The 13,130-nt window shown below is 41.3% G+C and overlaps 1 protein-coding gene across 1 annotated transcript; it reads left to right on the top strand.

The window, feature by feature from the left end:
* The first annotated feature begins 682 nt into the window (after positions 1–682).
* On the top strand, positions 683–12,926 carry tars1 (threonyl-tRNA synthetase 1). The gene is made up of 19 exons (XM_088431402.1): positions 683–848; positions 1,321–1,392; positions 1,472–1,662; positions 2,907–3,030; positions 4,051–4,175; positions 4,589–4,706; positions 5,476–5,540; positions 5,618–5,696; positions 5,857–6,003; positions 6,304–6,402; positions 7,215–7,381; positions 7,445–7,607; positions 7,677–7,814; positions 10,073–10,150; positions 10,235–10,335; positions 11,074–11,178; positions 11,249–11,321; positions 12,274–12,388; positions 12,474–12,926. The coding sequence occupies exons 1-19, from the start codon at positions 789–791 to the stop codon at positions 12,620–12,622; spliced, it is 2,169 nt and encodes a 722-aa protein (XP_088287528.1). The 5' UTR covers positions 683–788; the 3' UTR covers positions 12,623–12,926.
* The last annotated feature ends 204 nt before the right edge of the window (positions 12,927–13,130 follow it).

Genomic DNA, 13,130 nt, shown 5'->3' on the forward strand with positions numbered 1-13,130 from the left:
ACCTAAGGACTGTTTAATGTGTCCAAAACATTGAATTTCATGTTTCTGGAGTGTGGGATGAAGCTGGATTACCCGGGGATAACCTGCAAAGCCCACAGTGGAAGGCCAAAGCCAGCTGGACTTGAACTCAGTCCCCTTAACTGTGAGACGGACCACTGAGACACCTTTCCTTTTAATCAAAGGAAATTTGAATAAAGCTCTCCAGCAGTTTATATTTTCAAATGATTACTTAAGCAACATTTGTTTTTTGAGTGAGCATTTGTTTTTTAATTTTATTTTTTGATCATGCTTACATGCATCTTATGTGCACATAACTGCGATGGCAACCAAGCAAGCTCTGATCTGTGCTGCTGTTAACTCGCGATTTCTGAGCCTGGTGACACGGATGAATTTAACATCAGGAGCTCAGGTGACTTCTTCCTTTCCCTGTGCCTGCCCTCATTGAGTGCGTTTCGTTGTGGCGTTTGATGGTTTTTGCAATGCCACTTGGGGACACAGTTAAAGTCGTTGCAAGTTTGTGGATTGACTGACTTGCTCGCATTTGTTTAGTCTGCTTCTTGCCGTAAAATGAATATGTAAACGTCCAGTAAAACATAATACAAATGTAACCTTGCATCATGGAGTACAAACGGTAGAAGAACGTTTTCCGGCAGAAGAAGAAAAATATTGCATCAGATTTCCGGGTGACGTCATCACCCGTCACCCCAGCTCCGCGATCATCGTGACAGTTCATAAGAGCTCACTACCCGTGAACAAGTCGCTCAAAGTGGGGCATCTTGTCACTTGTTATGGCCGATCAGACTGTCGTGGACAAAATGAGTGAACTCAACGTGGCCGAAGGTCAAAAGGTAACGTTTCGCTTTTATTTCGAGCAATTTCCTTTCAATTCATTCCCCGGTTAGCATAGCCTAGCTGCGGCTGGTTTTGCATTCACAACTAGCATTGCCCTGCTCACATGTCGGGAAGAACAGGCGCTCCCGCATTTCTTTCACCGGAATGGTGCATTTATCATTATGGCAGTCAACGTCGCTAACTTTCTCCCCATTTGCTCGCATGAGATTTTGGGTAGCGATTGCATCGCCAATGTAGACTCACAAGTCAAAGCAAAACAATTGATCCTAACCATATTGGTAAGACGGGTTTACATTGTGGCAAAACCTGTCTCCCTATGCACGTTTAAAAGAAAATGATCTCTAATAACTCAACAAGCATATCCTTCTTAATGAATCTGGATGCAAACAAATACCTTAATGGTTCATATGTACAGTACACTGCTTGTCATTGAGCAAACCTAAATGAATATATGTGATGTTTGGATAGGGTGGAGCACTGAAAAGTAAAGATGGAGGAAAGAAGGTGAAACAAGCAGGAGATGTTGGAAGCAGAGCTGAGGTGAGCATCAAAAGCATGCTTTTATGTCCTGCAAATGCGCTTTGATAGTTGATAAACTTAGCGATGTTATTTCCTGCAGCTTTCACCAGCACCAGAGTACATCAAAGACCGCTTGACGCTGTACGCTAAGCTCAAAGCTGAGCACGATAACCTCATGGCAGAGAGAGCAGCCAAGGAGTCTCGTGCCATTAAAGTCACCTTACCCGATGGAAAGGTGGTGGACGCAGAGTCTTGGAAGACCACACCCTACCAAGTGGCTTGCGGAATCAGGTCAGTTACTGTTATTGTTTCATGAAACTACCTACATGGGAAAATATTCACTGCCACGACCAATCACTGCTATGAGCAACTGTGATGTCATTTCCAGTCAGCAGCAAGTGGCAAAATAGCCAAACCCTGGGAATAATATAAATTCACAGGCAATAATAACTAGAATTCTGCACCTGAACTAGATAATAGGGGGGAAGAATATGGCAGACAAACGTACGGTACGGTTACTGTAAAATATTTAGCAAATATGTCTTGTCACTCTGTCTTTTAAAGTGTAAAACCAGAGGTTCCAAATTGATGTCTTGATTGGTAAAGGGTGCTCCCTATGGTAAAGTTTGACAAATATCAGGTGTTCCAAATTTTGTGAATGGAGCATCCTGATGAAATGCCTAGACTGATATTGAGTGCTTTTGTTGCCATCAACACCTACATGCAGTGGATCAAATCGAAGAAAATGGACTAAAATGCTTAACTTTGGATTGATTTACCAGAATATGTCGCCCCTTAACCATCGCTTGAACTAATACATCAGCCGTATGACCGGTATGTTTTCGACAGTACAGAAGACTGTCCTTTTGTGATGAAATGTAATCCAGACACTTAGTAGCCCTCTTGTTTAAAGCTGACTATTCTATGCCTTAACCTGGTTCCAGCCAAACGTGAGAAAATTTAAAACACTCACCTAAGAAACCCCCCGCCCTGTTTTTTTTTTTTTTTAAACCGAGCCATTATTATGGTGTCATACATGCTGGCTAGGTTATCTCACTGTCTTTTTCATCAGTCAGTTGTCAGTTGTTGCATTCATTATGTATTAATTAGGCAAATAATATACATTTTTATCTGCAAACAGCGATGCCCAACTGCTAATTCCGAGTCTCTCGAGCTATCGTAATAGCACCCCCCCCATCTCTCTCCCTCACACACACACACACACACACACAGGCGCGCGCGCTTGCACACGCACACCAACTTTACATTAGCAGATATGGTCGTGCTGGAAAAAAATTGAGCTGCTCACACCAGGGCTACCATTGCAAAAGTTAGTGTCAAGCCCTGCTTTTGCAGCTCTACATCTTTTGCCAGTGCTGTGAACCTTCCTTATTATTATGCTATGCGTTGCTGTACTATATTTTGCACATGTCAGAACACTTTTGAAAGATGCTCATTTCTTGAAAGTGGACCTGTCAGCAGAAGTCAACATGCAGGCGTGAATTTGATGAATATTGTCCCGCTCTGCCATGCAGCCAAGGCCTGGCCGACAACACAGTGATCGCCAAGGTGAACAAAGACGTGTGGGATCTGGACCGCCCTTTAGAGGACGACTGCAGCCTCGAGCTACTCAAGTTTGATGATGATGAAGCTCAAGCTGTAAGTCCATAAAAGCCAATCAGAGTGTGTCTACTCACAAAATTTAAAAAACATTGAAAAAAAAAATCGGAAGACAACTCCTGACGGAATAGTTGGAGTGTTGGATATTTATGATTTAAATGTAATATATCAACACATTCAAGATATTTTTCCCGCAGTTCAGATTTTCTTTGTTTTGATCAGATTTTTTTTTGTTAAACTAAGCCATAATATGCAATTTTCAATTTCACAGAGTATGACTTCCGTGTTAACTAAATAGCAGCGCTGCAAATACTAAGCTAGGATTGACACTGTAAACAAGTCGAGGTTTGCCTGAGATGCTGTACTATATTCACGCCATACTGACATTTTTTTTTGTGTCTCAATAAGCCATAATATAGTGGAAAGGTTCATGTATCTTGCCAGTTCTATTTAAAAAGAAATTAATTGCAGAGATGAATCACTTTCTTTTCATTAATTAAATAATGCATTCATTTAATTTTCAACTGGGATGGTAGTAAATGAGTTAAAAGCAATTTTGAGTATTTCATTTTTTTGGATTGTTTGCCATGTGCGATTACCAACAAATTCCCTAAATGAAAAAAAACTACATACATATACCGTATTTCTCAGCGTACAAGTCGAGTGCAGGGGCGAGGGCAACTTTTACATGGACAAATATGGTAAATAATCCTAAATTTTAAGTTATTGAGATGCACCGGCGTACTGTCTCTGTGGAGTTTAATAACGTTCCTACTGTTTACGTATAATCTAGAAGGCATTCCCATCATGCCAGCTACGTGGCAGGTTATAATAACAAAGAGTGAAAAGTTGCTGCGGGAGAGAAAAATCAATTCCAACCAATGTGCGGGTGGGGGAAAAAAAACCTGCCTGCCTTACATTGTTATGGAAGCTGAAAAGAGAATCAATACCACAAAGAAAAAAAAGCCCCTTAATACAACGATTACGGAAGAAAAGAGACCTTGTTTGATAAACATTGCTATAAAAGTGGGAACAAAACAATTTTCTATATCCTTAAAGGTTTACTGGCACTCGAGTGCTCACATCCTGGGTGAAGCCATGGAGCGAGTGTACGGGGGCTGCCTGTGCTACGGTCCGCCTATCGAAAACGGCTTTTACTACGACATGTTCCTCGATGGCAATGAGTAAGTGGTGCACGTTTCGCTTTTCTCCAAATGCGTAGCTTTTTATTAGCATGGACTGAAGATTAAGCTTTTTTTAAAAAAAAAAAAAATACAAGCAACCATTTCCTATGCATTTCCACCGTGCTTCAGAGTATTGTCTAATTAATTCCATAACCTGCTTAACGAAGTCATGTTATGCTAATGACTTTTCTTCCGGATTCTTACCAAGGAGATTTTGACATTGCTGCACCCTTCCAGCCAATTACTCTCCACTTTTAGTTCAGGTTTTTCAAAGGTTCCTCTCTAATCACAATGGTGCTGACACTTAAGATGCCCTTTAAACACGAGCGTACTAAATTTAGCTGTTTTAAAGGTAATTTGCATATCAATGTGAGATACAATATTGGCATTTCTCTTTGTGAATTTTTGTGCAGGGGCGTGTCAAGTAATGACTTCCCTTGCCTGGAAAGCCTGTGCAAGAAAATAATCAAGGAAAAGCAGCCGTTTGAGAGGCTGGAGATCAAAAAGGAAACTCTGCTGGAGATGTTCAAGGTATTCAACAGAAACATTATCATTTTGCACTTGACACTTTTGTCTTGCGATTCGTGTAGGATAAGGGAACGTGCCATGGCTGCAGAAAGCTGAAATATTGTATGTGGGTAATTGAGGCAAAAGACCTTGTAATTGCTCACAGATGCCACAAGATGGCAGCAAAACCATAACTCATTCACTGCCATTGACCGCTAGAGCCGTCCAAAATTCATTTTTATGCGAGGGAATGAGTTAAAAAGAACGGCCCATAAAATACCCAACATCAGGCTGCACTGGCATTCATGTGCTAGGTTAAACTTCTGTGGTAAGCAAACTTAGAAATCAAGGTAGCCCCTTTTCTGATTTCCCGCACGGTTTGTTCAAAGTCGCCAGAGGTCACAAGAGGTCGCTGCTTTTATGATTCAAGTCAATAAACTCAATTTTTGAATGTACACCCAACAATAAATGTTCGAAAGCACTGGCAGATTGTAACAGCAATTTAGGAAGCTCACCTTCAGTTTCACTTTTGGCAATGCACAAGGGGCATTCAAAGACCACCAACCAAAAATCCGCAGGCAAAAACATTCTATCAATGAATTAAATCCTAACAACAAAACAAAGGTTCCACTAGATGTAATTTAAATATAACTTAAAAGCAGGACTTTTCTTGCTATGGCTTGAGCATATTGAAAGAAAAAAATATTTTCAGCAAATATAAGAGAATAGAAAATGGCCGAAAGGCCAATATGCAGTAGTTCACTGTCTGACAGACACGCTTTCTCTTTGATAGTACAACAAGTTCAAGTGCCGCATATTGAACGAGAAGGTCACCACTCCCACCACAACAGTTTACAGGTACGTGAACGTTGTCGCTGTGACTGCTGTTTGTATGTCTTGTCCACCTTAAGCGCCATGGAATCCATGTGTTTCAGGTGTGGCCCTTTAATTGATTTGTGTCGGGGTCCACATGTGAGGCACACAGGGAAAATCAAGGCACTTAAGATCCACAAGGTGAGGCTTTCGTTCCGGCCGAGATGCCGTATGACAATTAAAATGTTTTTTTTTTTAATTATCTAAATACCATACTTTCAGGAAACGTGTATGTAAGGAAATCTAGTGGATGATTGTGAAAGGCCGTAGTCAAGAGTGTTTTTGTCTTTTTGGTGGACAGAACTCATCCACTTACTGGGAAGGAAAAGCTGACATGGAGACTCTCCAGAGAATATATGGAATCTCCTTCCCGGACCCCAAAATGCTGAAAGAGTGGGAAAAGTTTCAGGAAGAGGCCAAGAACAGAGATCATCGCAAATTGGGCCGGGTAAGAACTCAAGGCAACCGCGAGCTCACTAAGTAGACCACAGATCAAAGTTCCTCTTTCAGGAAAAAAAAATTACTTTAACACTTTACAGCTTTGAGTGATAATAAATTGAGCCGACTGCAGCAATCAGGTCTTGTTTACTAGTGTCGGTTTCTAGGACAGATTTAGTTCATGTGAGCCAAGTTGCGAAAAAGTGAGCTCGGCAAGAGAGCGCTGTCAAGATAAATCCTCATTCGAGCATGTGATGAGTCGCTTGAATTTTAAACTGCTTTGACCTAAATGCAAATGTGCCATCCTCAGGAGCAGGACCTGTTCTTCTTCCATGACCTGAGTCCGGGGAGCTGCTTCTTCCTGCCCAAAGGCGCCTTCATCTACAACAGCCTCATTGAGTTCATCAGAGTAAGTCAGAGACATACAGTAATTGGATAAGAAGGGAGACAAAGGCTTCCCATTAGCGACAAGGCCACGTGAGCTGGGAGTTCTACTGTGTGATGTTTGAGGTGCTGCACTTTAGTAGTTCAAGTGACGAGGCTAGAAAAAGGTCATTTGCATCTTGTGGTGCTTGCTGCATTGAGAGCTGGGTCAAATTGTTGATCCCTTGTGTGGCTCATGAGATGAAAAACAAAACTAAGAAACAGTTATGTGTAGTTCTCCACCCTGTCAAGCTACAACAATCTGTACTGTGTGTGGCTATGTTAAATTATATTACAACTATGACTGCGACTAAAACTTACTTTAATACAGTGGGCCCCCGGTTTACGAACTCCCCCTCTTACGAACTTTTCGACTTACGAGCGTTGAACGCGGCGTTTTTTGTCCCCCACTTACTTACATACCTTTCGTCTTACGAACAATCTGACATGCCGCCGGTAAACGTGCTACACAGTTATCTTCGCTTTGATGCGTCAACGAAGTTAATTGTTTACGCTTGTCACGGTCACACTGAACGCTATTGCTCTTACAATGTCACAGTCACTGTCTCACTCATGGTGTCAGTCACGGAGTCAGTCACGGAGATGCCGATATGCTATTGGTCGATTAAGGTCACAGTCCCGGTCTCACTCACGGAGATGCGGATATACTATTGGCCAGCGTCACGTCAATCACAGAAATGTCGATATGCTTGGCCGAACGCCTTCATCTAGCTCAGTGTTTCCCAACCTTTTGATCGCCGCGATTGTATTGAAAAGTTGATTATTTCCCTGTGGCAGAGCGAGTATAGGAAAAGGGGCTTCCAGGAGGTGGTGACGCCTAACATCTACAACAGCAAACTGTGGCAGACCTCCGGTCACTGGCAGCACTACAGCGAAAACATGTTCTCTTTCGAGGTCGAGAAGGAAATATTCGCCCTCAAACCCATGAACTGCCCCGGTCACTGGTGAGTTCTTCTGTTCTGTTCAATTTTATTTGAATTTTTCCTCACCCCCTCCATCGGTTTCAGTCTGATGTTCGATCATCGGCCACGCTCCTGGAGAGAGCTACCCCTGCGTATGGCCGACTTTGGCGTCCTGCACCGCAACGAGCTGTCGGGAGCCCTCACCGGCCTCACCCGCGTCCGCCGCTTCCAGCAGGACGACGCTCACATCTTCTGCTCCATGGATCAGGTCAGGCCAAACGCAACCGCTAAAATAGTTAGCAATTTTCTAACTGCGTAAATGTATTTTGGCGCTCAGATCGAAGACGAGATCAAAGGCTGCTTAGACTTTTTGCGCACCGTGTACGATGTGTTCGGCTTCACTTTCAAGCTGAACCTCTCTACCAGACCCGAGAAATTCCTGGGAGAGCCCGCCGTCTGGGAACAAGCAGAGAAGGTAATCAAAGCGCCTCTTTGTTTTTCTTGCTTAGCTGAAAATGTCAACCGCTCGCACAGAGTCCCCAGAGAACAAAGATGGCCGAGCCGTTGTGTTATCAAGATAGAAATTGAAGAGCCTCGCCGCAAATGGCCCTGGCTTCTCCGAGGACAAAAGGACATCTATATTTAAAAAGAACGGGCGGTGTTCTGCACATCTGCTGTCAGCTAAAAATGCGCTCTCTTCTCCTGAGGCTTTACCTTGCCTCGGAGATTTTCCAACATGTCAACTCACTCAGAGATGTGATCGAGATATGGAGTTTAATCCTTCGAATGAAATTATAAGTAATCCCCTCATTTTCAAAGGTTTGATTTATTTATGTATTTATTTATTTATTTTGGAGGGGGGGGGGGGGGGGGGGTCATTGTACCTGCACAAGTGCAAGGCAGCAAAACTTCACTTAACAGGCTGCAACCATCCAAGGAACATACAAAGACAATGACCAACACGGGGATACAGGACATAAAGGCCAGTCGATACTTGCTAAGACGTTACTTTGTAATCCACATTCTCTTCATACCCTTTTTTGTAGATGGTGAAACATTAGGTTGAATTGACACAACTTGACTGAGAGAACCTCTGTTATGGGGAAGCATGGTTTTCAAAATTAAATCATCTCTCAGTAGTGCTGGGGGGTTGACCGAGTTGGGTCCGTCTACTTTCAAAATGTCAACTAAATAATATCTGCCTTGAAGCTCTGCTGAAACTATGTTTGTGCCCGAAAAAAACCCAAGACATCACAAATTTCCATTTAAAGGAGTGACAAAAATAAAATCACATTCAGTTATTTAAAAGTGAACCTGCCATACCACAGCAGTACTTTGACTGTTGCCGCACATAAACATAAAAACACCCACATGCAAAGACTGTCTCCATTTGTTGTCTTGGGGCACCACCTAGTGGCCCAATGGCTGAGCCTATTTGTGTACTTAAAACACGTTGATATAGTAGTTAGCACACCTTCGGATAATGTGTAAGATTTATACCGTTTTTTATTCCGGACAGCAGAAGGTGCTGCATTTACCATCGTCCGAAACTATAATAGACATGCAGACATGGCAGCCTCCGGAGTGCCACTCCCCATGTGATATAATTTAATGGTAACTAGACCTACGGATATATTTAAAACTTATTGTTGGTTGTTAGGAACAGATTTATTTGCAGGTTGTTAAAATTAATGATCATTTAATTCATTCCCTTTGAATAAAACACGGTCTAAATCTTACACATTGTCCCTTTAAAGCAGTGGTTCTCAAATATATTTTGCCAGGCCCCCTCTAGAAAAGAGAACCCCCCCCCCCCCCCCCCCCCCCCAGTCGATGGACTGAATATAAATACGTTTATTATTGATGAAAATTGTTAGTAAGTATACCTACACATGTATCCTTTTTAACATTAAGAACAGAAAAACGCAATATAAATCAACTTTCAACAACTGTTAATTATTTTTATCACATTTATAAAGTCTAAAACGGAAAAAAAAGAAGCAAGTGCACCAAAGTGCCTGAAACTAAGAGAAAATCATGAAAATGATATCTTTATTGCAATTACATTCCACATGAAAAAAAACAAAAGAATTTTTCCCGGGATCATCCGCGCCACCCCTGGCATCACCTCGCGCCCCCCCCAGGGGGTCCCGCGCCACTATTTGAGAAGCACTGCTTCAAAGACATTATCAGCTTATAGAGCTTCTGGAAGGAAAGTTGTGGACTTCCTAAAACGCACCCTTCTTATCTAAGAAAACAAGACGTCACTGCAAACAATCCAAAGTTGTTCGCTTTTAGGTGCCGTCAAGTATGCCCAGTAGAAGACTAACAGGAAGTTATTGACCTCATTGTTGCTAACAGGCAGCTTATTACCCAAGTTTACTGATGGAATGTTGTTGAAGCACCACTTGTAATCAGAAGACAGTATCAAATGAAATGTCTACACAGTTCCTTGATTAAGCAAAAATGACAAGTTCAACCATTAAACTCTACAATGATGCACAAATCTGCTATAATTTGTAGCCTTATCCAAAATGTATACTTGTTTGACCGAATAAATACTTTGAAACGAGCATGTTTTACTTCTCATTTGAATAATGAGTTTAGTTTTTCTCATTCCCTGCCTTTCTCATGCTATCGGATTGTCGAATATCATTTCATGTGCAAGCGAGCGTCATTAAGGAACACAAACAAAAGCAATGCAACCCATAGTCAATTCTGTTTATTTGACAGCAACTGGAGAACAGCTTGAACGATTTTGGCGAGAAATGGGTTCTCAACCCGGGCGATGGCGCATTCTACGGGCCGAAGGTGAATCAGCTAACAAGGCCGTTAACTGCCAGTCAGCGAGCAGGGACGCCACTCTTTGTTTAACCTCGTCTCGTTTCCGCACAGATCGACATCCAGATCAAGGACGCCATCGGCCGATACCATCAGTGCGCCACCATCCAGTTGGACTTCCAGTTACCCATCCGCTTCAATCTCTCCTTTGTTAGGTGCTTGTCCAGCCCACTGGCTGTAATTCACCCTCCGGAGAATCTATAAAAGCGCTTGCTTTAATAGTGCTGTAATGTTGAACTCTTTTACAGTCAGTGTTGCATAGGGAATCGTTTGAGAGAGACTTTGGGAGAAATTAGGGTGTTTCAATGAAAATGTATCATATTCAAGTATAAATAGATTTTGTTTCGTTGTTAGCAGATATCTGTGCAAAATAGTCCTTACGCAAGTTGTTAGAATACACTGATCGTACCCTTTGAAATGTTTTTTTAAATTTTTTTACAGATGTTCAATACCACTTTTTCGATGACCGATACTAGAACGAGTACTCACTCATGAATACTCCTTGATACAGAGTACCGACACCACTAGTGCTTTTAGAATGTCAAATTTAATTACAATAATTCACAATTTTTTCTTACATACGATTATTTGCCCACGCCGCAATGAAGTGCCAACTACTGGCAAGGATAAGTAGTTTTTTTAAGTGTCTGTGGCAAATGTTGCTGGTTTTGGCTCCATACCAGCCATACTTGGGAAGTACATTAGTAGCAGTAATTGCTAATGCACCCCCCCCCCCCCCTTTTTTTTTCAATCTATAATCAGAGCTAAGGATATGCCTTAGACAGCTGGTCTAAACTATTTAGCTTCTCTATTTAGCCAACTTTCAGTTTTTGTAAATACATGGAAAGTTGCTAACATGAGGAATTGATGTGATTTTGCCACCCCGTTTACAGCCACGATGGAGACGACAAGAAGAGACCGGTGATCATCCACAGAGCCATCCTGGGATCGGTCGAGCGGATGATTGCCATCCTGACCGAAAACTACGGAGGCAAATGGTTCGTTGATTAATACAAGTATGTATGTATGTATATCACAAGAGACTAGCATTAGCAAAATGTTCCGCAGGCCGCTGTGGCTGTCGCCTCGCCAAGTTATGGTCGTACCAGTGGGACCGACCTGTGACGACTACGCTGAGAAGGTAAATAAGCATTTGGACCTTATGTTTCAGGAGCATCCCGTTCTTTGTACCTTTACTTGGTTCTTGTTGTTTCCACCATTTTGTACATTGGATCAGGAGTCCCCAATCATTTTGTGGGTTGTCTAATATCATTGTTTCTCAAATTCTGGTGCGGGCCGGATCAATACAATCATGGTATATGTTTATATAACTTTTAAACAGCATTTTAAGATGTATTACTATTTTTTTTTTATTACTGTCCAAAATAATAAAAGCACAACATCACTATTAATAAAAAATCATCAACATTACAAATAATCATAAAACATTTCAAGTTTTCCATCTATTTAAAAAAAAAAACAAAACAATCTATTATACCCATTTGCAGGCCAGAACTGGCTGTATATTTGACATCCCTGGCTCAGCCAAAGCTTTAACCTGTATAAATGCTGTAAAAAGTAGTTAACAGTTGTTGAAAGTATATGTATATATTTTTAATATTGCTTTTCTCGTTTTTCAATTTTAAAAAAGGATAGTTTTAGGTATACTTATACAATTTTTATAGATAGTACTCTTATTTATGGTTGGGATGGAAATTGGGGGCACAAAATGTTTTCTCTTTTCTAAGAGGGGCTTTGCAAAATATAATTCTGCTAATAAAATGTCCTAGTGCTGGGGTAAAACCTTTGAAATGCAAGAAAGGTTTAACTGTCACACACATGTATACATCATTGATAAGCGAAAAAGCAGGACAATACTATAGTATATAATCCTTCTCTAAATTAAGTAGAATTGTAACCTTAAAGAAAAATATAGTTTAATGAGTCCTGCTCATGATGTGGTCAGCCCTATCAGCTAGAAGGTGCATTACTGCCACCTATTGGACTGGAGACACAATCATAATCACAATTATGGTTGACCACCAAACATTAGAGAGAAATGAACAATCCACAAGTAGTCTTTGACTACACAGGTTCAACAAGACTTCCACAATGCTGGCTTCATGAGCGAGGTGGACCTGGATCCCGGATGCACTCTGAACAAGAAAATCCGAAACGCTCAGCTAGCACAGTACAACTTCATCCTTGGTCAGTCATTTTACCAGTCTGTCTCCTCTCCCACCTCCTCTCATTCTCTAATGTCTTTTCTTATTACTTTGCCTTGACAAAACAGTGGTCGGAGAGAAAGAGAAGACGAGTAACACCGTGAACGTGCGCACTCGGGATAACAAAGTTCATGGCGAGCGCGCAGTGGATGAGTGCATCCAGCGTCTCAAGGAGCTCAAATTGTCCAAGACTCGGAACGCAGAGGAGGACTTCTGAGCTGTTTTGTTTCATCTTAGCAGGGTCTGAATCGATAATCGGTCAAAGGGCTATCTTTTTTTTTTTTTAAGTAAAAAAAAGCCAGATTGTTCAAATTAATTCTTCAACGTACGCTATGTTATTGATCATGTCATGCATCTTCCATCAAGTGTGAGTTGGGGCCTTGTCTTCTATTACAACTGTAATTGCTCTCAAAGTCATGTTTCTTACGGTCTGGGTGATTTCCTTACGCTACATATGTATAGTCTTCAGGGAATTGTACATGAATTGCAATTTTGCTAATTAAACAAGTCTATTCTTGGTTTTTCTGTGTGTGGGTGGATGTATTTAATTACCTCATTTGTATAGCTCTTCAAAACGGTCTCCACAATTTGGATTAAATATAGTGTCTACAGTACAGAGAAAAATACAGTAATTTCAAAAAGAAGAGTATTCAAATTTGCACAATTTCAAAATCTTATCACCATTTTTTTTTAAATAGCATGTCATTGTCTTAAGTTTAAATATT

The sequence above is a fragment of the Hippichthys cyanospilos genome, chromosome 1 (genome assembly GCF_059441005.1).
Source record: "Hippichthys cyanospilos isolate Australia breed blue-spotted pipefish chromosome 1, RoL_Hcya_1.0, whole genome shotgun sequence".
Taxonomy (NCBI): Eukaryota; Metazoa; Chordata; class Actinopteri; order Syngnathiformes; family Syngnathidae; genus Hippichthys; species Hippichthys cyanospilos.